Here is a 25893-nt window from a genome sequence, read left to right as displayed (position 1 = left end):
TTTTTATGTTGTTGCTGCATTAGAAAAGTAAGAGCAATAGCTTGTACAGGCATGAAAAATTGGGTCAAAGATTAGTTTATCAGAGCTGGCTAGGAGGCACCTGTGAGCCACAGGGAGGAGGACATGGCTGCTGGAGCCCCTCTTCCTCCATGCTGTGCATGGGTGGCACTGGGCAAATGTCTGAGCAACTCGTTTCTTTGTGCTTTGTGAGTGTGAGAGCACAGGCAGGTAAAATAAGCTGCTGCAGACATTTTACAAATGAATGCCACCTCCCCCTGCAGTAAAAGCACCTACCCTTCTTTGCTGCACAGGTTTTGTGGGCTTCCCATGAGCAGGAAGAGCCAACTCTGCCAGGAGAGTTGCATTTTTAATGCTGCCGAGATGCCCCGGGAGCGCGTCTCAGCGCAGCCTGCAGTGCAGGGGCTGGAGCTGCTTCCTGCACCCCAGCCCTGAGGAGCCCAAACTGGTGCTGCTGGCGTATTTTCACTCAGGTCCCATGACTGGGTGCTGGATCTGGCAAACTGGAGCTGAGCCGTTGCTGGTTCCCTCAATTAGGAAGGCTTCCTGACTTTTGTTTAATCCCTCGCTTATTAATGGCGCTCACCTCTTTGATCAAAGATCAGCACTGATTTCAATTAGGGTTGAGCAAGAACTCAGTGACAGGAAAGGCAGTATCAGGAGGAGCAGCTGCTGAGCCCTCAAGGGTTTCTTCATCCTCATGACCAAAATCTATAGTCATAGGTGAAGCGTAGTTGTTCCCAACCAAGCTGGAGAAAGCTCTCGTAATCCTTTGCTGGCAAAATAGCTCTGCTGGAATAAAAGCAGGCGGCACTGACTGCCTGGGGAGCTCCAGTTCTTCCCATCTCGAGCACAAGGGAGGGACCAGGCCCTTCCTACAAAAGGGTGAAGCCAGGAAAAGATAAGCTTTGGTTTCACTTTTGAACCACGCTGTCAAGTGGGATATCTCTGGGGTGAGTAACTATACCTGTATCTGCCCGGGGTTTTCAATGCCTGTGTCTTTGTTAACTGCCTGTTAGAGGGAGGGCTCTTCCCCTGAGAGCTGCAAAGGTGCATAAAAACTTTAAGAGATCAGGACAACCAAATAACAAGCAAACTAGAGTTTCTAGAGCAGTGAATGATGGGATGGATCCTCAAGGGGAATAAGTAACACAAGTATCTTTTGGAGAGATATGGGGGAAAAAAAGGGAAGCAATGGATTTACCAAATATTTGCAAAGCCACAAGAACAAATTCCGAGCTATTGTCTGAGCATGTGCCTGTGGGGAACAGAAGACAACTATTTAAATACCACATTTTGTGGTGTGATAATGCCTTGATATTCTCCTGACTATGTTGATAAAAACTAGGGACTACCAAAAGCAGCGGGTAAGAGTTGCATCAGAGTACACCAAAGCAGTGGGAAAGGAGAGAGGAAGCCACACCAGGAGGAGACAAGTGGCTGGGTGTCAGCCAGGGGTACAGGGGTACGTGGCTGCCTTTGGCCAACTTCACTAGAAACTTCTGCTTTGCAACCCAGCAACATCAGAAACAAGCAAAGGGCATGGCAGGGCCAGGCTCTTTATGTTGTGGAAACAATTAATAGAAAAGCTGCTGGCTAGCAAATACATGCACCTGCTACTGCAGAGCTGCATCACTCATCAGCAACACCCACAAAACCTTTGAGATGTGTCTCTTCCTAAAGTGACTGGCTTCTGGAAAGGCAGACATGTGGGATGTTGAAATGGCAGAGTGGGACATGTGGTAACTGTGTTGGTAGCCTAGAAGTGGTCAGGGTAGGAATAAGAGATGGTGCAAAATGTGTCAGGGGCATCCCCTGAGCATTTGCAGCCACATGAATAAATTAGAGAGATGTGTTCTGGTATAATTTTCCCAGCTGCTGTCCTTCCTGTGCCACTGATGATCCAACACTCAAGCTGCTCACCCAGCAAGCTGCACGTTTGGTGTTTTCATTGCCAGCAAGGTGAATTCTTTGTCCCTCTGCCTCACTTGGTTTTACGTAGCTGCAGCCTGTGACGGGGAAGTCAAGTCACCAGAAGTGAAAAGCTGTGTAGAAAATGTGGTTTTCTCCTCCAAAATCCATTTAAAGAAAATGCTTTGGGAAATATTTTGTAGAAAACAAGATAACTTATATTTCTCAGTTGGTTTTTTTTTTTCAGCTGAAAATTAATTTTCAGTGAAAATTATCATAAGCCAGAATTTTCCTTTTGGATATGTCTTCCAGCTGAAAATGCTGTGGAATACATGCATATTGTTATACTTGAACCTCCCTTTGAAAGCAGCAGAAGCTGAGGGTTTGTGCAGAGATGAGTTGGAGCCTTTGGGGGCCAAGGAAAGCTCAAAAGGGTCCTCAAGGCACCCAGAATCACGTTGTGTGTAATAGAGTGATTTTGGAAGGAGTTTGACTTGGAAATATACCTGGCTTTTTCCCTAGAAATATTTTAATTTGTTTATGTCTTAGGGCTGTAATTTTTTAATCTCTGAATGTGGATTGATGGTGACTATGGTAGGATAATACATCTGTCTTGTCTGCTTGCTTATCAGGGAAACATGTTCATCCCATGAATCATTTGAACATCAAATTACAGTGTTCATTAAAGTCTTTCATGAATAAGGAAATGCATTGTTCCTGCATGCTGGACTGGGGCTGATTTCTCCCAAGTGGCTTCTGCCCTTGCTGAGTGTGGCCCTGTCACCAAAACTCTGGTGGTCACTCTGGCTCAGTGCCCAGCTTGGTCCCTGTCCCCATGGCAAGCCTGCCTTGTCCCCACCTTGCCCTGCCATCACCTCCCTCTGCTGAGCAGGGCTGCCTGGGAGAAGGCTCTTGGCATCTCCCACCTTGGCCTCCCACAGACAGAAAAAGAAGGCAAATGCCAAAGAAGGAGGAAAATAAAAGCCAGGCAAGACATCACCATCCTGCAGCATTCATGGCAGTGGCTGAGAGTGCCTGGTAAAAGTCCTGCCCTGTGTGTGCTACAGGCAGCAGCTTGGAGCTTTTTGCCAAAGTGGGATCAGGCTTTGCATGCTCGAGGTGAGGAGCCCTGGGACTTCACACACAGGAAGCTTATGGCACAGCTGGGAGTAGGAGCCAAGTCTTAAAGATGATAATAGGCCTTAATCACAACAATATTTTTTTCTTTATCAGAATACTACAAAACCCTCCCTCGCATCTTTCATTAACCTTCCCTTTTCAGCAGCCTAAATTTTGGAAGGCTGAACTAGCCCTTGGGGCAACTGAGTGGTGCAACGCCTCAGTTTCCCTCTCACACTCTCCCGACATGAGAAAAATACTGAGCAAGGATTTTTCTCTATCACATGTCCTGCTGCTGGCACTGCAAACCAGACCATTCAGAAAGGCTTTGGTCCCTGCCTCATCATTCATGTGACTGCTGACTGAATACAAAATGTAAAGGGTTACCTGCTCCATGCAGATAACATCAACTGGTGCACATTTTTAACCGTCGCTGAAAACAGCAGCCAGTTTCATTGGACCAGTGCTGGAAAAGAGTCACCAAGCCAGGGCTTGCAATATTTTCCTCAGCAGGTGCGTTGGTGGGATGAACTGCAGAGTTTCGCATGGGTGTCCTCCAGCTTGGTAACGATATTCAGCTGTTTGACTGAGGGAAAAAGGGTTCTTAAAATTCTCTGGTTTACGCAGATGGTTACTTGAGTGTACATTAAAAGTTTTAGCTGTCTGCCTGCTTATTTGAAGGGTCAGTTTGACATTAACAATGACATGATGTGTGTTTGCACGGGGGGGAGAGAGGGAAGGAAACAGCAAAAAACCACTTTTAAGGTCAGTCATTCATTTGTATTTTACCTGTATCTTTTTAGGGGTACTGAAATGACCAACTTTTGTGCAGATGATTTGAAAAGGGATGTGGACAGAGGTCTAGAAAGGCTCTTTTCAAATGGTTGCCAGAGAGAGGGTTTAGTTTCTAGAGCAGAGAGGATGTTTTTACATTAATTTTTTCTTCCTAACAGGAAAATTTTGTTATGGTCTCCAAATTCTGATAACTTTTACCAGTAAAACAGGTTAACAATTTAACTTGGAAAATGTTTCAGTGACACCTGTCCGTCCCTTGTGCATGAGTCCAGGAGGCTGCAAAACCAACAAAATGTTGGAAAGAGGATATAGGCAGGGTGGATGTGGTGATTTTTTCTGCAGGGATTTTGCTTTGGGTGATTACAGAAATATTTGGTGATTTTTGCTTGGAATTTCTCATCTTTCCTTGCATGCTCATCTCTGATGGGTCAGTGCTGTACCAAGCAGGGTGCAAGGTGCCACAGACAAAGGTGTCCAGGTGGCAGGATGCTTGGGGACTGATTATGCTGGGAGATTTTGAACTGGGTTTTTGGGGGTCTTTTCCTCATTTTTCCCTCTGAGATGCTGTATTTGGTGAAATGTTACTGCTGCATAGATCCCTGAGGTGCCAGCAGGGAGGGCATGGCAGGAAATTAGCAGAAGAGCACTGAGCAGAGGGGGGACAGGGACTGGGTAGGACAGGGCTGAGTCCCTCACAGCTTGTGGGGACTCTTTTGGAGGCAATGCTGCCAGTTAGGGTTGGATGGTCCTTCCTGTTAAAAGCCTCCATTTTCAGCTGCTAGTAAAAATTAGTGAAAGCTCAGCTAGCAAAACACAGACCTTCCCTTCTAATTGCCCTCTTCTTAAAAGCAGGGAGGGGTGAGGATGATTTGAGCCACAATATTCACCAGTATGGGAACCTCCACAGCTGGAGTGACATACAGGAGTTATTTCTGCAGCAGAGGGGAGGGATGCTGGGGCTGAATGTGCACTCAGGGAAGGTGGGTGTGCTCTGAGGGTCCATGGGACAGGGCAGGTCTCTGCAGCATCACTGGGGGAACACGAGAGGAGGAAGCAGGCAGCTGGTGCAGGATGGTTTCTCGCTTGCCTGTGCCTTGTGAAAGAGCTGGCAGTGGTGTGATTGTGTACTCCTCACGTGGCATGTGGGATGGGTCTGTGAATCAGTATTTCACCACTGCTTATCTGCCAGGCCCCTGTTTTGGTGTTGCAGAAGTTGAACAAGGGACATGTAAATGAATAGCGAGCTGGTGGGAAAAGAAAGGTTTTATAAGGCTCAATGAAACAGCTGACAAGACAAATATGCACTGGCTGCTGCAGATCTGGAGCCTTTCTGCCTCTGCAGGAGCCGCAGTGCTGCCGGGCTGCTGCCGAACTCCTGTTTTCCCACAGGGGTGAGAACAGCTCTGTGCTTCCCAGGCCATGGTACAATAAAGTCAGCATTGTGTCTCCAAGCCTCGGGTCCCACATATGGCAGCCACATGACACAAAGCTTTAACCCACAAGAAACTCACTCCTCCAGCTCAAGCACTGTTTAACAGGTTTCTGGAGGTTAAAACTTGGCATCTTGCTGTGTATCTTCATTTATGCTTTAGATGCTCTTTTCCTGCGTGGAACACCTTGCTGCCCAGCCTCTTGTGGCCAGGGTATTTTGGAAGGGAGAAGGATATATTTGATAGATGGGTTGTTTGAAACTTGGTGATGTGACTCATTGCAGGAAAGATCCCATGTCCCTCAGCCCTGGCATTTTCACTCACAGTGATTGACTGGCTCTTCCCACGTATTTTGAAGTGCATTAATGCTAATTAATTATTTGTACACCTTATCACCGGCTCACCTACTAGAAAACAATAGCCACTTGAACACAGTAATCCCTGGGACTGATGTTATGTCAGGGATTGGCTGCCTCCCAAGAATTATCTCCCAATCTGTGGAAAAAATGTGCTGAGGCCAGTGGGTGCAGCAGCGGAGGCGGCTCCATTAGGGGTGACTGAGGCACTGAGTGGGCCCCTTTCTTTTGTAAGAGCTCAATGTGGAGCTTATTGCTCACTTCCCACCCCACAGCAAGGTCAGCGAAGGGACAGGATCTGGGTTTTTGAGGACATCAGTGGGTACTGGATATAAAACTGATGGGTTGTGCACCATGTGTGGGTGTCAACCAGCTGTGGCTGATTGACTGATGTCCCTGTAAGCACCCTGCTGCAATGGGGACAGGGGAGCCAGAGCATGAACAACTTGTGGCAGATGCAGGCATATGGAATGGGAGCTTCACTGGTGGCTTTGGCCCCCCAAGCAGCGGCTGGGCTAATTGCACCCCACAGCTTGGCATTGGGTAAAATTTGGAGTGTGCAGCAGGGGTTGGAGATGAAGCTGGGGCACTGAGGAGGTTGATGAAGAGGAAATGCTTAGAGGGAAAACAGAGCAGTAGAATTTCAAAGGCAGGAGCCTTCCTCAGTATTTGCATATTCTCACTGACTTGGTGTGGGAACAGGCATTTGTTGTGTAGTGGCTTCTGTGGCAAAGCGGAGTGGGTGCTGTGGGTGTGTAAATGTCTTCCTGTGGAGGAAATCAATTCACTTGTGTTAGTAGGGCAGAGCCTTGATTTTCCACAAAAAGATTGATCCACCACTCATTGGTGCTGCTGCCTTCTGATCCCTCCCTATGGTCAGGGAGACCCTTAGGATCACGGATCCCCAGACAGCAGCTTGGTTCCAGCCTAGGGCCATAGCCCAGCACTCCTGTGCCTGGAGGCAGGTGCCTCATCAGTAGCTGTGGCTTAGGAAAGTTTTGGTAAGGAGGAGTTTTGGCACCTCAAGCTCTGTTCCAGCCATGAGGCCATGGAAACGTCATAAGAACCTCCTAAATTACTTTGTCATGTGGCATTTGGAGTGCTTTGCTATTTACAACCTCTGCTTTTCCATATTGTAGGCATGAAAAAATTCACATGACAGCTTTTAATTACATCCATTATTAACTTCCCCTCAGACCATGTCTTCCTCCATCAAAATCGAGTCTGTTGTGAAGGAGAAGAACCGGATGGGAGAGTGCCCAGTCTGGGAGGAAAGGGAGAATGCACTTGTCTACGTGGACATCAACTCACAGAAAGTTTGCCGCTGGAGCCCGGTCACCAACGAGGTGCAGAGTGTGTCTGTGGGTAAGAGTCCACACTCACTGCTTCATCCTGGGACTCTGTCCGTCCCATCCACCCCTCCTGGTAGGAGTCCTGCAGGTTGGTGGTCTCTCATGGGATCACACTCCCTGTCTTCTCACAATGTGTTGCTGAGCACAGTGTGGCCTAAGCCAGCCAAGTAGAGTGCACATGCTGCCCCTGATAAGCCTAATTGGGAATGCATGCTTCATTTGGGACCTGCAGAGGAAAAGGTACAGTCCTAATGGCCGTGCCCTCCTAGGAGGTGGAAAAATCCATGGAACACGGAGCCAGTGAGATGTGCTAACAATCTCAGGGGAGAAGGATCTCAGCATCAGCTCAGCCTTTTCTGGCCAGGGATGTCCTGGTCAAGCCCAGACACCCTCAGTGAGGGCCGAGTGACGGCCCCAGACCCAGAGCTGCCCTTCACCTTCTGCTCCCTCTCCCCCACAGATGCCCGTGTCAGCTCAGTGGCTCTGCGGCAGTGTGGGGGCTATGTCATCACCCTGGGCACCAGGTTTGCCTTCCTGGACTGGGACACCCAGGAGGTCACCACCATCCTCGAGCTCGAGCAGGATAAACCCAACAACAGGTTCAATGATGGGAAAGTGGATCCAAAGGGGAGGTTTTTTGCTGGTAAGTTCCTGGCAGAATTTCCCCTGGATCAAAGGGAACTAATTATAGTGTATTTTATATAAGGCATTTTTATTTATTCCCTGTCTTGTGAATGCTCTGCTTGGTTACTGCCCAGTGAAGGAGGACAGCGTACTCTACACCTTCTGACCTAGATGAGGACAGATGCTGCTGACAGGGGCTATCTGACAGAAAGGCTCCCCTCCTTGGTGGAAGGTGTTTTTCAAACAACTACCTTCATGGAAAAGCCAGTGAAGGGCTCATGTAGGTAGGATTTTTTCTGGAAATGTAGAGAAGGATGCAGCTTCTAGAGCAGAATATGAGCTGCAGCTTGCACCCATTATGTTCAGCCTCTCTTGGTTAGCCTGTGAAAAACAAGGATATGGGGGGGAGATCCTCAGCCTCCTGAAGGCAAGAAGGAGGTTTAGGTTGTACATTGAGTGAAAGGTCTTCACCCACCTTTGTGGTGGTCAGGCACTGGAACAAGCTCCCCAGGGAAGCAGTGATGGCACAAAGCCCGACGAAGTTCAAGAATTGTTTGAACAATGCTCTCAGGCACATGGTGTGCACCTGTATTTTAATGGTCACAGCCCATTTAAATTATGAAAGTAGCCTACAAAGAGCAACAACAAAAACAGCATATGATTGATGCCTGCCTGCATCTCAACTTCTGCTGTGAGCAAAAGCTCATCCCCCTGGGGCATGTCCTGGTGGTCCTTTGGGTCTTTGATGTCTATGACTTAAACCTCATGGCAATGCAGGAACATCCTTTCATTGGCCAGGATCTGCTCTGTGGGAGGCGGCTGCCCTTGATCTGCTCCTTTTGCTCTTCCTCATCAATCTGACATGACCTATTAGTCCCTTTCACCATAGGATTGCTGAATTGTAGAATCACAGAATGATGTGTGTTGGAAGGGACCCTTAAGACCATGTAGTTCCAACCTCCCTTTTGAGGGCAGAGACACCTTCCTCTAGATCAGGTCGCTCAAAGCTCCATCCAACCTGGCCTTGAACACTTCCAAGGCATGGGATATCCACAACTTCTCTTGGCAACCTGTTCCTGTGCCTCGCTACCCTCACAGGAAAGAATTTCTTCCTAAAAATATTTTCTTTTTAGGAAGAATCACAGGAGAATCACAATCCTGTGATTCTCCCTAGAACCTCTTGGTAACACTTAGAGGAGGTTTCTGATCAAACACGAGGAACAAGCTTCTACTTTCTAACCAGTGCTCCCACTTCCATTTTTCCATTTCAGGCACGATGGCTGAAGAGACGGCGCCAGGAGTCCGAGCGAGGCGGCAAGGAGCTCTCTATACCCTCTTCCCTGACCACTCAGTAATAAAACAGCTAGACCAGCTGGACATCTCCAATGGGCTGGATTGGTCCCTGGACCACAGAACCTTCTTCCACATCGACAGCCTGTCATACGCCGTCCATGCCTTCAGCTACGATGTGCACACTGGAAAGATTGGTACACATGTTTTAAATTTGGTGACGATTAGTGCCACTGCTCTATCTGCAGCAGGATCTGGGCCTGTGGGATGCAGGACATGTTTATTTGACAGATTCCATATCTTCTGGTTACAGTTTGTCAGCTGGCTGACTGTGATATTCCCCAAATTTACTCAGCAGGCGTATTTGGTGAACAAACTTTTGACAGTGTTTCAGCTTTCTTTCATCTGGAGAGATGGCTCATACTTAGACCTGTTCAAGGAATTGCAGAAAGAAGTCATTTACACTGCAGAATGAGAAAGAGCTTTTAGGATAGTATTTATTCTTGAGTGCCATCTACTGGAATTCCTTTGATTGTACTAGCTCCATAAATACAAGTGGAGAACGTGCATGTATGTATTTCACAGAAAGGTTTTCAGAGGATCAAGCTGTCATTGTGACAGAGTTTTCCCAAAAAAATTTCTGAAATTAAGATGTTTTCAAATTTAACTTAAATTCATTCTATGGATAAACATTTTTTATTGTATCTTCAAGGAACTAAATTTAAGTATAAGCAAAATGGATCTAACCTCATTTCAAAACTCTTTGAAATATTTTCATGCTGCATCAAGCTGATATACTCCACAGGACTTTAAATGTCTGAACTGTCTTTGTACTTTAAAGAGGGCAGACTTTGGGTAATCATAGATGAAAATCACACAAAATAATTGCATTCACTCAGATTTCATTTTGTTGAGAACATCTCTTTCTACAGATTTTAGGATATAAGATTTCAAAAGAGGATATAATGCAACATTTCCTCCTGCAAATGTAAAAAAGTAACATTTGAGTTTCCTAGGCTTGGCTTTATGTCCAGAGCTGTCTATTCTTGGGTAGTGTAATGACCAGAAGGTGCTGGGTGGGTCACAGCAGGTGATCCATGACCCATGGGCCCTGCTCCATGGACCAGACGTGCTCACCAACATATCTTCACTGCATCCCTGACCATGAGCTGGTGTCCAGGTTTAATCAAAACTGGTTGCTTGGCTGGCCATTAAAAAGTAAATTTTTTTATCTTTAGCTTGGAGAGATTGCTTATCACCAACGTTTAAATGCAGGTAATTATTTATGTGACATGACCAATAAAGGTCCGGGAAAAGTTACTGCACTTGCAGCGGTGGTGTTGTGGCAGGCAGCAGGTGGGTTAACAAGAGTGATGGGGGCATTTTGTTCTCTTCTCTTGGTAAAATAACAGGAGCACTAATTTGGTACAATCCCAGACTGAAATGTCTGTGCTGGGGACTTGTCTCTGCCAGGCTGGATTAGGCTTTTAACACATCTGCAGAATGCAGGTGTGATGTACATTTTGCAGCATGTCTTTCTCACAGAAAATGAACGCAGCTGTTTGCAAGGGCATGGAAGAGGTTAGCCTGGGATCTGATACACAATGGGTAGCAGCCCACATAACATCAGCTTTGTAACTCCCTGCAGCCTGCCCCAAGCTTTTGTACCATCTGGAAAAGGAGGAGCAGATGCCTGACGGGATGTGCATAGACGCAGAAGGGAAGCTCTGGGTGGCCTGTATTGATGGTGGCAGAGTCATTCGCATCGACCCGGAGACAGGTAAGGCCTCCACTAGTTTGTGCATGTACATGTGAGGGCAATGGCAGCAGGGGGAATGGTTTGAAGGGGAGATAAGGTGAAAAGAATTGCCCATTTCTGCCCCATGGATTGCCAAGAGCATGGCTGGCTCAGGCTGTGATCATGTAAAGAGTGCAGCTCCCTGTGCTGACTCCAGTGTCAGGTACCCCTGCCCCATCGTTGGCTGATGAAATGCACACTCGTCTTAATAATACCACTATCAAAAAATCCCCCACAAAATGCTGCATATAACATTTCTCAGCATTGAAATGTTTAACTAGAAAATGCTTTAAGGAACTACATCCATCCCAAGCCAGGTGTCCCTGCCCTTCCTGACCTCACACACAGTACTGCTTTGTTTTGAGAAAAGGAAATGAAGCCTCACAGATGCGGGGGAGAGCCTGAAAAATAGTTAGAGATGAGGCAGATGAAATAATTTGGTTTCCCCACAAACTGTCCTTTAGGATGTGGTCTCTCTCTGAAAGGAAGGTGCCTTCTGAGTAATGTCACATCTGTGCCATGTGTACTAATAGTATTCATAATTACATGCTTCCTAAAAAATAAACATTAGAAAACAATTGCACATTTTTCCCAGGAAAAAGAATCCAAACTGTGAGGCTGCCTACTCCAAGGATCACCTCTTGCTGCTTTGGTGGAAAAGACTACTCAGAAATGTACGTGACTTCTGCATATGATGGACTGGACGAGGCCACCTTAGCCAAGGAACCTCATGCAGGAGAGATTTTCAAGGTGAGCAGATTTTATTTCTTTCTTTGTGTACATCAGACCTGCCAAGCCTCATGTTCTGGGAGTGAGGTGGCCCCGGCTGCCCTTGCTCATCACACTCACCTCATAAGCTGCTCCAGGTGCATGGCTTGTCCCCCAGCCAGGCCCAGCTGCTTTTACAGAGCTGCTCATGCACTTGGAAGGAAGACTTGGAGAAATTACAAGTTATAGTGTTGATATCTGGGTTGGCCAAAGTTGACTGGTCAAGATCTGGAGGCAGTGAGTGGGTATGGATCTGCCATATGGATAGCGTGTTCTGTAATAGGAAGGAATTCTGTAATTCTGTTCTGTAATTCTGTTCTGTAATTCTGCAAGGAATTGCTTTTATCTCTTACTATAATTTAATCCCTTTTGCAAATTTCATTCTCTTACTTCTCAGTTTTTAATTGTGCCAGGAAATCTAAATGTTTACAGAACATATTTCTCCTTTATGAATTAAATGTTTAAATTTACTAGGGCAAAATTTTGCGTCTCAATCTGAAAACTTTTAGAATTTTTTTTTTGTCTGTTAAACATTGTGACGATTTGAAGAAGTTTTGAATGAGTTAGAAATGGGATTTCTGAGTTGTTTTAGATAATGTGATTTATTTTTTTAATCTTCTGTATTGGTAGGAAGGGTGAGTTTGGTTCACATCTTCACCACATGGTTTAGAAGGTCATGAGACTTTTAGTTATAAGATCTTCTAAGGATTTATTAACTAATGAAACACTGTTAACAAGGATATTTATGTTTTTGATTTAATCTTTAAATATTTCTTCTTATGGATTCATGTTACAGTGTAAGCTTTCTTAGGTAATCATGTTTTGACATATAAATCTATAATACTCTATTTTAAAATTCGAAACTTTCCCCTACTTAGTTTAATGTGTCTGTACTTTAAACTATAAATCCACATTCTCATTCTAGCACTAAAGTTTGGAAACCTTTTCTAAGGTGTCAAAGCAAATTCTGTGTTTAATTCTAAGCTTTGCCTTACAGGCCTAAAGTTCTGGGAATTCCCTGCCTTTCAGATTCCAACAAAAAAAGATTGCTACTTTTTAGAAAACATTTTTGTCTGGGGCTCTTGAGTCTGGAACTTGCTTCTCTCATCATTTTTTTTCCATTAGCAAAAAGCACATCAGGAGAATAAAATGCAGTTCTTACTCAGCAATTGCCATCAACCCAGACCAAACTCTTTTATCAGTCTGGCCACAGGATGAAGACATATTACAGGAGGGATGGAAATCGTTTCTGGGATCTGGGACACTCCTGTTGGAAGCAGCGCTTAGAGCAGATATCTCATGGCTGAGAACTGATATATTCAAGCATCACAGTTTAGAAGCTCACAGGAGGATTAAATAAGCATCTTTTTTGTTTTGTTCTTGGGTTCTCCAGTTCCACAAGGGAACTGGTGTTTTCCAAACTCACATTGTCTTGCATGGGCAAAGCATGTTAAAAATTACTATGAATTGTTTTGAAGATAAGGACTACATACAAAGGCCACAGATAACATTTCAATTAGCAAAATTATTGAGTAGTGCTTGATAATCTTAGTGATCTCAAGGAGTTTGGAAGAACTCCAAGTTGTGACTCCTTTAGGGCTCCTCTTGAAGCAGGGGACCCTCCACGTAGTAGTCTGCTGCTATGGCATTTGCTCTACAATGTTTGAATGTTTTCATTATATTATCTGTTTCCTTTCTTTTATCTTTTAATTTTTAATTTTTTAAAACAGATAACAGGCCTGGGTGTGAAAGGGATCCCACAGAATTTCTATGCTGCTTGAACCTTGACACTAAACAGCAAAGAAGGAACGCTTCCATCTTGTAGTAAATCTGACTGGAAGAAGTCGAATGAACTACAGAATTTATTTGTGTGAAGAGTTCTAAGCCCACATTTGTGAGTGTGCTTGTTTGGAGTTGAAGATATTTCTCCTTCTGTGGGCCTGTGGCTTGATGCAATAGGTTAGAGGGGTAAAGTTAATCTGTGTTACACCTTGGTAGCTTTTGTGACTTTCCATAAACCTTTAAATGCTCAAGCATAGTTTCGCTGAACTTTCTGATGACCAGCTCTGGATTTTCAAGTCTGTGCAGTTCCCAAAGCAGAATCTGACTCCTCATGTTACAGTGACGCACCAGAAACGATATGGCAGATTTTAATAAACATTTTAAAGAGTGATGTCTTGAACTGGACTGTTCCTCTGCTGCAAGATTCCCTTGAGTTTGCTTTTGTTTTTTGCTTTTATTTGTTTTTCCTTTAATGATCAGTCCTATTTGTATTATCCAGGTTCCATTTTTCTATCCTCATTAGCCTTTTTCCAGGCTGTCCTGTCTTTAGGACAACCATTAGGCTGCTGAAAATAAACTACACAACTACATTTAAAAAAATGCTTACAGATGTTTTTTCCTCTGCATGCAGATGTTACGTTGAAAACACTGCATGACCACACACAGGCTGGGAGCCACCAGGACAGCCTGGAATACCAAACATGGATGCTTGGTGGAGTTGTCCTTTCAGGGGTGATATTTACACACACACACGCACACAAACACAAACTTCCCTTTGCTTTACAGACTTAATGTACCCACGGCCTCACCATCTTGTTCCCCTTTCTTCTGGGGCTCATCCACTCCCATTTCAAGTATTTTTCCCCTTTTTCCCTTTAGATCCTCCCCTCCTTTCTCCTCCAGAAGGCACAACACCAAGGTGTATTTTTATAGGCTGTTTAAATAACGATCCAGCTCTACCCTGGACTCACTGAACCCTGGTGATCCTTTCAGGATCTCAGAATGCTCGAGGCCTGCAGACGCACAGAGAAATCCAGCATTGAGTTTGCTATCTTTTTGCTGCCTGGAAAGAGACACAGCATTTTAAAATAACACATTTTCAGATCTTTAATGCTGACACTTTGTAATGTTGCAAAGAAGACAATAATCCGCATCATTTACCAGACCAGATGTTTCAGTGTCTTCCTCTGAGGTATTTGACCTTTTCACCCCTGCTATTCAAAGCCCTCAGACACTATGAGTAGGGAGAAAGTACTCAGTGCCTCATGAGGATAATCTCCTCCAAAAACCCATGCACAGGGGAGCAGGGGAACTGTGGTTAGCCATGCAGAAATATTAAACACAGTTTCCATGGGGCTCTACACAGATTGCCTCTAAAATTAGCTGTTTTCTCCAAACCCAGCATCCCTCTCCCAGCCAGGGGTCCCTCACAACAGTTTTGAAAGAACCAAACTGAGTTGATTTTTTTCCTTTAAAAATACCCATATTGCCCAACTCTCTTATGTGATAGCCTTCTGGCCTGCTGGCATGTAGGAGATCTGGTACTGAGATCTGGTCAGGCAGGGGGTGACCCGCCACATGTCCTAGGAAGCCACAAGCCACATGTCCTAGGAAAATGTACCCATTTCAAAGGTGACAGGAGAAGGTTAGGTGGTGTCTCTGACCCCTCAGCAGAACTGGGCCACAGTCCAGAAAGAAATCTGAGATCCAGAGGACCAGGAAGGGAGCTTTATTCCCTAAGTACTATTGAATATACTTGGCCACAAACAGGATTTTCCAAAGTGCATTATTTCAAAGCAGTTACCTGAAGTCTGCTAAAACCCATGTTAGATGTTTTTCAGACATTTACTGTAGATGGTTACTTTAGATCATTAGTGAGCACTTTGCTCCTGGGCTGCTTGACCAGATCATTTGTATAACAGGATGAAGGGGCTTAGCCTATCACTCCTACCTTTTACCCTGGAAGGGAGGTGAGTCCCCGGAGCTGCACAGAGACAACGTGATTGAGAAATAAAAGATTCAGCTTATTGTAATGTTTGCTCAACAAATAGGCTGTTGTTTTTCCTCCTAAGTCATAATTCCAGCAGTAATTAAACTGCTGGGGGTTCTTAAGAGCAAAGGTGCTAAATGCCTTTTGGCACCATGTCAATGCCAAACTGGTACAAGGAACATGGAATTATGCAAGATTTCCTGTTTACCCCATCTGGAGAGGAATGTGGTGGCAGAGTGTTTGGAGGCAAGTCAAGTGTCCTAACCTTTAATTAAAAACAATGTAGGAAGTGAGTGCAGATACTTCATCTAGCAAAAAATATCCAGTTACTTGCAAAATTGCCTAGCTATTAGATCCTTTGCTCTGCCAGAAAAGCAAAGTAGATAAATTTGAAACAATTTACACTTGAGAAATACTTACCACCCCTGCAATATTTTTTTTTTGCTAGAGTTTTCCCAGGCATGGGAAAGCTGGGGTTGCAGGTTTGCTCTTCTCCAGCCACTCCTTCCCCCATTTCTAGAGGGACACATGGTGTGTTCTGCTCTCACATTCCAAGGTCTGGGTGCTTTGGGAACTCTCTCTTGTAGTACAGCTTCTTAAACCAAAAAAGCCTTGAAGATAGACGAGTTTCTCTGTGCTACCCAAAGGCCCACTACTTTGCTTTTCCTCACATTTCAGAAGTTGCTGTTTGGTGAATTTGCTTTCTAAAAGACAGTGCTAATTGAAAACCATGTTGGGGCTCAGTTCACCAAGCAAGTTCACCTCAAGGCAAGGGATGAAGGCATGAAGGAAACAGGTACAGGAGTGGGTTTGTTCCTTTTGTGCATGTAGGGAACAGTAGGTTTCATAGTCCTTGCTGAGGGCACACTCCGAGCTGGTTACTCAGTGGCTGAGCGCTTGGTTGGGGCGGGTTAGCCCTACATAGGGTCAGCCCTAACCCATATGCTCCTGCCCAGGGGAAACCTACAGAAAATAAATCAGCTAGTCAACAATATGGCACAGACTGATGGGAGCTGGTTTCCTTTTGAAGGGATTGCTTTGTACATCCTGCCTTTTATAAGTATCTATTATGTTTTATCTATATTTGACCTATACCACACTGGATGACATTAAACTAACAGTATTTTAAGTTAGCCATTCTGTGCTTCACCTTGCGAAGCATATTAAAAATGTGCTGGTGACTGGTTTTGTAAAATTCTCTACCTAACTGCAGCAAAATTTGGTCTGATCTCCCTCTTAGCAACCAGCATTGGTTAATTTTGTTTTTGAAATGCAGCAAACTGGAATAAAAATATGTAAAGGATTTGGAACTTAGAGTGTTTGATTGATACAGGTTGTGATAGCCTGCCTTTGATGCAGCCCAGGACACAGTTGGATTTCTGGGCTGTGAGAACACATTACCAGCTCATGTCCAGCCTCTCATCCACCAGCAGCCTCAAGCCCTTCTTGGCAGGGCTGCTCTTGGTTACTGCATTGTCACTGACCCAGGGTCTTGCAGATAATCTGTGTCGGGAGCAGGAAACCAACACCATCTCTTCAAAGTCAGTTCAGCGATTTACCCGCCACAGAATCAGTGAAAAATAAATTAAATTATGGAGTAATCTGAAATTTGGGGAAGCTTTCCAATGTCTCTCTGGGGCTTTAAAGAGAGGAGTTACTTCACTTTTGGCATTACATCTGTATAGTTGTGCCCATGCCAAGCATTTATTTTCCACTACAGAAACTAGAAATGAGAGATTTTTCAAGCCCTCAGATAAAGAATATGTAAATAAGAAGAAGTAATATCTTTATTAAGGACTTCAATTTTAGTCTTTAACATTGGAAAGATATTTATTTCACCTTCAGTTTTGCTTTCCTATCAATATCTCTAGTGACAAGAAAGCTTAGAATAATGGAAAGTTATTTTGTTCTGCAATGGTGCTAGCTTGCTGTTTTCATTTTCTCTTAAAAACCTTTCCCTAATTCTGCTTTCCCAAAGGAAGGGTAGTGCATGGACATCTATTTATATACCTCCAGTGCTGGTATCTTCATCCTGGGTGCCTAGTGATTCTCCCAGTAACTCTCTATATACAAATAAATAAATAAATAAATTTTAAAAATATATTTTTAATAATAAATAAATAAGTTCCCTTCCTAGATGTAGGAGAAATGTTAGATGATTTTGAAGGCCTCCAGTGGGAAATCTACTCCAACTGAAATGAATTTTAAAATTTTGTAATGTCAATAACTAAGTGTTTACTTTTGGTAAATTGGAGCTTTTTGTGAACATCTTCAAAACACCTTCTTCCTTTTATTGCTGACTCATTTACTTGAGGAAGACTGGTTCAACAGGTAAATGCTTAACAATTAGACACAACCAAATCCACAAATCTCAAATAAAACAAGGAAGAATTCTTTGCATGTGGGCCAGCTCCTTTATTTTTACATATCTATATGGTATACAAACCATATTTATCACATACTTTTGACCATCTCTATTAAAATCAACTTGGCATTGATCATTGGTCAAAGATCTCCTATAATTGTTTATGGTTATGCTAAATTTCATTCTTTTTAGGCTACAAGACCAGACAGGTCAATGACTCAAGGTAGCAAAAGATTCAAGTAATGCTGGAGGGTATAATAAGTTCAAACCTTTCTTATGTGCCTTAGAGGCAGAACTCTGAGATCAGCATACAATAGTCAGAAAGGTTGGAGAAAATATTTATTTATATAGTTTTTAATACTAGCCAGACAAGAAGATTTTCCAGTGATACATTGCCTGAGGATAACAATCCCTAGACAGTGCTAAAATATTCCTTCATTCTGTACTGCATGTACTACCTGTGTACTGAATGTAACATCTTGTTATCTATTATACAAGAACCAGGTCTGGGGAACAATAAGACTTTAGTGGACATTTTATGTCTTTTTTAAAAGAAAAAAGTTCTAACTGCCACCTCTGCTAAGTTTTGCACCTCTTGACCCACCTCAGTGCAAACTGGATTAAATTATCTAACCAACGTAGCCCCATATTTCTCTTCACAGAGAAAAGCAAGGCACAGTCCTTCCCAAGAATATTTCTGGGATTCACATTCTCTGAACCTCAGAGCAAGAAAACACAATTCTTACCATTTGCTGTGCCTGTGTTTGTTCCAAAGTAGAATGCAATATGGAGATTGTTTACCCAAAGTGATGGTGTTTTGTTTCCTTGGCCTGTCAGGGCCAGCTGTGTGTGTGTGTCGGGACTGCCAGGGGACAGTCATGAGATGCTGTGCAGTGTGTGCAGTTGTCTGCAGGGTTGACTGCTTGGCAGATTCAGTTTTAGATGTATAGAATAATATAGTATAATAAAGTAATAAATTAGCCTTCTGATATCAATGGAGTCATCCGCATCACTCCTCCTTTGTTGGAGCCCTTGCAGAATTGCTGTAAACCAGCACCCGTTCTGTGTGACAAAGAAGAGGCCTCATAAACTGTGATGAAGGCTTTCTTACCTGTTTGATGTAAAGACACCAGTTTCACAAGCATTACTTCCCCTGACAACAGGACTAGGGGCTACTCCATGAGGACAGGAGAGCCATATAACTGCCTACGCTATGTCCCACTGCACTCTTGTAGTGTACTCCTCTCACACGTGCAGCAAAAAGTCTCTGCAAACTTGTCATTTCCCAGTAGCCACTCTGATAAATACAGTAATCCTGCACTGTGGCCATCAGAGAATCAGAAATCAACAGCAGAAACACCAAGTGTCCGTGACACAGCAGGTGAAAATGTACCTACAGTCTTTGCCACAAAATATAGCAGGCAAACAAAGAGTAACACAACACTTAAGGTACCAGCACAATTAAAGGAAGGAGATTCTTACTGATGGAAGACAACTTCAGCTAAGTTAGTTAGTCTAAACTAACTCTTAAGTTTTTATGAATTCCTGATGGCACTTGCAAGGAGAGGTTTCTCTGTGCTCAGTACAAAAGGAGCCATTTCAGTTGGAAGTGTTCTATTCCTTTAGCACTGAGCCCATCTCTACATCCCTGAGACAAGTGCAGATACCTCTAATTCCCTGTTGAGCTGGTTTAAGTAGTTTCTGAAAAACACTAGCTCATCTCTCTCATTCTTCCCATTGTTCTGCTTCCTCAAAGAAGTGTTTACCCTAAAGAGTAAGCTGTTGAGGCCTCCATGACTTATGGTACTCTTATCTGCTTTATTTATATGCATATATATATATATATATATATATATACACAGTTTACATGCTCTTAAGTTCTATGGCCCTCAAGGTATCTAAAACTTAAAAATCTTCTTCACTTAATCTGTCTAAAACTTAAAAGGTGAGAATGATGGATTTGCCAGTCTTGAAAAGAAGGCCTTATAATGACATAGGGGTGGTTTTGTGCTTTTCAAATCTCTTCATTCTGGATCTTTGCAGATGCAGACAGAAATCAAGATCAAATCAAGATGTTGATTTTACATATCAAAATGCCTAAACATTTTGTTGTAGAATGAAAGCTGAAATGCTAAGGTATGATCCCAGGCCCCATATATAATCTGATGGAGAATAAGTGGTTTTTTTCCTGGGCTCTGCTATAAAGCCTATTAGTGATACATACACAGTAGGGAAAGGAAGATTCTTCTTCCTTGTGTTCTGTCTGAAGAACACCTAGGACCTTGAAGTCTGCCTAGGACATAAGTTCAGCTTGCAAGCTTTATGTTTTATAATTTGCATTATGTTTGACTAGTAATTATTTGAAATTACATCTTCCACATCTGCCTCCTCTGTGGACATTTGGCCTGTGTGCTGGTACATGACAAATATCACGATATGACTATTTTATTCTTATGTTGTATTTTTATGAACTATAAAAAACTCCATACTTGTTTAAATTAAATGGATTTTGCATTTAGTGTTATAGAATTGCCTTATTTTTACATTGTGTGCACATGTATACATGTAAATTTTTAACATTCTTTCTGCTCATAGCACTGAAAGTAGCATAATTACATAGATTTCGTATATTTGGGGAATTTTATATAAAGAAATGTTATATTTTTAAGGGAATGTCCAGCTGTGTTGGAAAAAGCATGCTTTTAATGCAAGAGGTCTCCTCAGTATTCTCCCTTCGCTGTGATTCAGTGATGCTACAATGACTTTAAACAGGACATACATGAGCAGCCAGCAGCTTGGCATACTCCCAGACCCACTGATTTCCAGTGCTCAGACCCTTCAACCCTGTAGGCAAACCCCAGACTGACTGGAGACAAGTGCATGGGCTGTCTAGACATGTTCACTCTCTGATGCCATAACAGTAGCACATTAAATGACCTTACTTGCAAGATCTCATGTGCCCTGGGTTGTGCTGCGTTATGACTGAAGCTATCTTGAAATTGACCTTTGTGTTCTTATCAAACAAAACTTGTGCTAGCCATAAATTTTGCAAAATTTGGCTTTTGAATGTAAGATAGACCTTTAAATTGCATCTTATTCCCAAGGTTTGTAGCATAAACAGAAAAGAACTGTGGAGGGAAAAAAATTGTTATATGTTGCACAAGGTTACTGGGGATAATGAAGAATATCTGCTGGGAAAGAAGTATAGTAGATTGCTTGGAAAATTTTTGATTTAATCTGGAAAGTAAAGGAGAGATTTTTGTGTATTCATTGACAATTGTAAGGAATGGATGAGAATTTGAGGCTGGAAATTCCATTGAAGAGTGGCCATTAGATATAATGATAATAATCATGAACAGATTCATGATTATTCCAGTACAAGATGGAGGAACAGCAGCTGAGTGACACAAGGCAGACTTCAATAAAAGCTGTTGAAGGGTTAGTGCTTTACAAAAAATACACACAATGACACAGTATCCATCCACAGACATATACTACCCCACTGTGAAAAAAGAGAAAAAGTGCGGTAAGAGATCAGCTTGATTAAAGCATGAACTGTCCATGAACCTTAAACACAAGAAAGGATCAAGCTAGAAGCAGAAACTAGGTCAGACTACTGAGGATGAGTGATAAATATAACATGAAGATAGAGGAACAAACTTTTAAAAAATAAGAGTTCAAAGCAAGATGCGTCTGCCAAGAGGTACAATAATATAATTTTAGAAGTGCAGTTGTAACAGAAAGAAGGTGAAGGCAAGGATGGATTAGTCAGCTGTTCAGAAGAGAAGATATTTCTAGATGGTACTCAGATGGTAAAATTCTGTAATAACATTTTTTGCTTCTTTCTTTAGAAGAATGATTTCAGTTGAAGGATATTATAGTCCATACCAGCAATATAAGTGAAGATGTTAACTTTGAACAGGAAAAGAAAAATTTAGAATTTTTCAAGTCAGCAAGGGATTATGAGTTTCCTCATGAAGATATTAAAGAACTTCACAAGGAATATTGGATAATAATGTTTTACCTGAGAACATGTTATAGGCAGGTAATGTCTTAAAAAGTTCAGGAAGAAAAAGATAGCAAATGTCTTTCAATAAGGAGAAAGGAAGATTAGGGTATGATTCAGCCACAAACTTCATTTCTGTATTCAGAAAATATTTTTAAAAACTGACAAAACAAATTATTTGTTAGTACTGAGAGAAGACAAGGATGTGAACAGCACCAATAAGAAATTATCAAATCTATGTAGTTTCTTCCTACAGCAGAACTGGATCTGAAAACTGTGCCATGCCATGTCAGCAAGGCAGCCACCTCTTTATTCTGCCATGGACCTGTTCATCCACAGTAGGCACCATTTGAAAGAGCTGCAGATTAAATTTGTCTAGGATTGTAGCTTGTTTGAGCTGCATAAAGCATCACTTTATTGAGTTTGTTTGTGTAGTGTGCTGCAGTATTGACAACCTGAAAGTCAAAGAAACAGTTGGTGTTGATGTTGTGTTCTCCTCCTGCACCAAAACAAGACTCATGCAAGCTGTAAATGGGTGGGTGGGTTTTGGGCTACGTCCCAAATGCTTTGCCAGATTCTGCACAGCAGGGAACAGGCAGACTCACTTTGGCTTTAAAAATGAGTATTATGGACACACTTGTCTGTGCTATCTTGTATATTTGCTGGCCTTGAACAATTTAGCATCTGGAATTGTGCCTTCCAGTCTGGGATCTCTCAATACTTTGCAGACACTACTCCTGGGGTGGCTACCCACAGCAGTGTGCTCTTGTTGCCTCTGCCAGTCTTCAGCCTGAGCCAGAGCTCTTTTCACTGGAAGATACAATTCCAAATCTCAATAACCTTCAATAAAAGGTTATTGCTTTGAAATCAATGAATTCTTCACTGTGTGGTCAAGAGAAACAGGCAGCTTTAGGGTGTAACTCAGCAAACTGATTTTAGAGGCTGATAAAGTGCACAATTTTGATTAATTACCCCCTTTGATTGCAAAAGGAGTCTTAGCTGTGTAGTGCATCAGTAGATGTCTCTGCTGCAGGTATCTGTGAAGCTTATTGAGCTGAATCCCACTTCTGTGTTCTGGTGACCTGGACTTGTCCCTCAGATATTGGTAGCACTGGTCAAAATGTCAAAATGTTACCTGGGAGGTCACTGAGTGCTGTCATAGGCTTGTGCCTTTGGGTGGTGGCAGAGGTCCCTTCTACCTTCCAAGTGCCTGGATGGCTTCTCCAAACTCTATTCTCAAAGGAAATTTATGTAGTTTGGCACAGGAATCACCTCTGTTAAGGGTGAAGGAGCCTGGCATTGCTCAATTTGTTTCCCCTCATTTGATAAGAGCTTCCTTTTTCACAATTAATAACCCTCTCTGCAGCTTGTTATGTCCATTACACTGCTGGTATGAGAGTGGGGTGTAAAGGATACCAAGGACACTTGATAAGAGAATCATTAAAGGGTTAGGGTTGAAAAGGAATTAAAGATCATCTAGTTCCACCCTTAAAGATCATCTAGTTCCACCTCCTCTGCCGTGAGAAGGGACAATTCCCAGCAGACCAGGTATCCGAAGTCCTACCCAGCCTGGCCTTGAACACTGCAAGGGATGGGGCAACCACAATTTATCACAGAACCATAGAATGTTAAAGGTTGGAAGGAGTAAAAATCATCTAATCTCACCCCATCCTGCCATGGGCAGGGACACCTTCTGCTAGACCAGGTTGCCTAAGGCTTTATCCAACCTAGACTTGGGCACTGACAGTGTTGGGGCATTCACAGCCTCTCTGGGCAACCTGTTCTAGTGTCTCACCACACTCATGATAAAGAATTCCTTCTTGATATCATCACAACTTCCCTGAGCAAACTGTACAGATACACAAGGACCATCTTCCTGGAAGATCTGGAGAGACATCAGCATTATCATCTCAGCACTCGTGGGTAATTGATGCACACACCAGACTGTTTAAGAACTCTTTAGCAGATTTGAAGAGCCCCAGCAGAGCCCCATCTGCTGCCTCCTACTCCACTAACACCTGGTGGGTTTTGGTGACATTGGGTCTGCAGTATCTGGAATTAGTGGGAGTGACTGCTGAGAGAGGGGAAGGTAAATGTCAGAGCCCAGGAAAGCTGATAGCAAGCCCTTCAGACCCCATTCTTCCTGCTTGGGTTCTGCTGGTCTTGCTGCACTCTCCCACTCTCTGCCAACGCCAATGAGGTCTGTTTGCATCCACTTTCACAAGAGTGAGTAGGAGTAACGTGAGTCAGCTCCTTACCACTTCTTCAGTGTAGGTGATCTCTGCTTGGCATGCAGGCATCAAAGCTGCCAGGGTGGTTTTAGGGTGGCTATCCTAGGAATTTGCTCTAGGTTTTCCATAGGAAGCAGGTCACTGAGAACAAGTTGCTATTTTCTACAATCTGTCAGTAGGAACTTCCTAAATAGGGCAGACAGCAAAATTCCTGTTTAACAATTGGTTTTTATCCATTTCAACCACTCATTTCCATGAACAGTTGATTTGATGCAAAGACAGTGTCTTAGGGTGAACTGTAGTTTGTAAGGGGTATCTCCTGTCATGTTAGTGACTTTTCTTATAATTAAAACCACAAAGGGTAATTTTATAAACTCTTCATTTATTTTCAGCCTCTGCTTTAAATGTATAGTTGAGGAGTGATGGAGAAACTGATGTCAGTAAGTGCTAGATTCATAAAAGTTCTTTCTTTTTTTTGAAGTAGGGGATTTTTGTTGTTCATTCTTCCTCTATCATAATTCTCAGGATGAGCTGGTGACTAGGATGATTCCTCTCCAAACATGTTACTTATAAATATTTTTAAAATCACTTCCCCCTTTAAAAAGATTCACAATCTGCAAGTTGAACTTTTTTTACCAGATAAGATAAAAGAGGTTGAGTACGGTGATGCACTGACCTCTGCTGGCATCACCCTTTCTTACTGAAACTCCTTTTAAATGCTGAATTTGATACTCCAGAAAATAGATGATACATCTGAGACAAAACCTAAGGCAGAATCAGTTCATGATGAAGCCACATTCTAATGCTACATTAAATCTAGCACTGTGACTCTTCAACCAATCCACAGTTCTTGGGCATAATGACACATGGTGTTGATTTCCTACAGAAACCCTTAATCTTATGTTTTAAATATGCTTTTTTACCAGCAGGCTCAGAGTTGGACCGGGTTTCGGCTGTCTGTCCTTCTGCGGCAACACAGTGCTGGGATGTAAAGAAAAAGTGTGTGCAATGTCTCTGTCAAACGCCCTGGCTCGTGATGAACTGTGTGCCCCTGCCTGACTCCAGCCTGCTCTGTGCTGCCACATCACCCTGAGCCCACAGGAGCCACCAGGCACATCTGTTCATGCACTGCTAGCTGTGTCAGCGACCTTCTCTGCAACCCCAGAAACAACTGTGACCAAGCAGCTCCATCAGAGCCGTGTCTCTCCTGGAGATGGGGTGCTAGCTGCCAGAAGCATCAAAGGAAGCTGGTGGAGAGAAATGGCAATTTCAAGGCCGTTGTCCCTCTGATTTTAGTTTGGGATGGAATGACTTACTCTCTAGAAATTGCTCTCTACTGTAGTCCCTGCTCTGTGGCTCTGATCCTTCTCTGATGGGAATGACTTCCAGGTGCAAGCCAGGTTTGGTTCAGATGAAACTCCAGACGATACAAAGAGCTGATGGGTAAAGCAATCAAAATGCTGCTAAGGAGCATAATACTCTCAGGAAGCTGAAGACTGTGTGCAGAGAGGAATGACAGTGGGACATGATTACGTGAACCATGGCTGTCCTAGTACAAGGAGCTTTCCTTTACTGTTTGCCCACACAAGGATTAAATACCTCACAATTTACTGTCTAGGAGATATCTGTACTTCTTTCCCGTCCCCTGGGGACACCTGCACAACTTGTGTGTATTTAAGAAATTCCCTAGAGACTTCTAGGCTTACTGAATAACAGTAGGAAAATCCATATTTTGTCAGTCTGCACACATTTCAAGTGAAGCTGTGCCTGTTGCCTGTGGGCTAGCCTTTGGAGATAAGTTTTAAAGTAGAGTGGAGAAAGAAACAAGTTCCCCAGCCCTTGTTTCTTAAATGGTGAGCAAAATGGTTGGGTTTTGTTTTGGAACGTGCCCTGCCTGATTGAGCTGAGAGGGACAGGAATATGAAGGGACATGCCTGCTCAGGCACTGCTCAAAGTGCAGGCTGAGCCTCAGCTGCTCTGTCAGAATATGAGTCATGTTTTTATTTGTGTTTTTCTGAGCCTGAATTGAGAAAGCTTGTACAAGAAATTTTACAGCCC

At 43.2% G+C, this 25893-nt stretch overlaps 1 protein-coding gene across 2 annotated transcripts; it reads left to right on the top strand.

Annotated features, from left to right (window-relative positions):
* The first annotated feature begins 642 nt into the window (after window positions 1-642).
* On the top strand, window positions 643-13634 carry LOC102070528 (regucalcin). 2 transcript variants are annotated; one of them, XM_005486389.4, is made up of 7 exons: window positions 643-971; window positions 6826-6994; window positions 7442-7624; window positions 8877-9092; window positions 10544-10675; window positions 11289-11443; window positions 13192-13634. In XM_005486389.4, exons 2-7 carry the CDS (start codon window positions 6829-6831, stop codon window positions 13240-13242), a joined length of 903 nt encoding a protein of 300 aa, XP_005486446.2. In that variant the 5' UTR covers window positions 643-971; window positions 6826-6828; the 3' UTR covers window positions 13243-13634. The 2 variants fall into 2 exon arrangements, with proteins under 2 accessions (XP_005486446.2, XP_005486445.2); XM_005486388.4 differs by lacking the exon at window positions 643-971 and adding an exon at window positions 3430-3561.
* Window positions 13635-25893: the final 12259 nt, after the last annotated feature.

This window comes from Zonotrichia albicollis, chromosome 2 (genome assembly GCF_047830755.1).
Source record: "Zonotrichia albicollis isolate bZonAlb1 chromosome 2, bZonAlb1.hap1, whole genome shotgun sequence".
Taxonomy (NCBI): domain Eukaryota; kingdom Metazoa; phylum Chordata; class Aves; order Passeriformes; family Passerellidae; genus Zonotrichia; species Zonotrichia albicollis.
The sequence above is the reverse complement of the archived record's forward strand: the minus strand, read 5'-3'. Positions and strand labels throughout refer to the sequence as shown.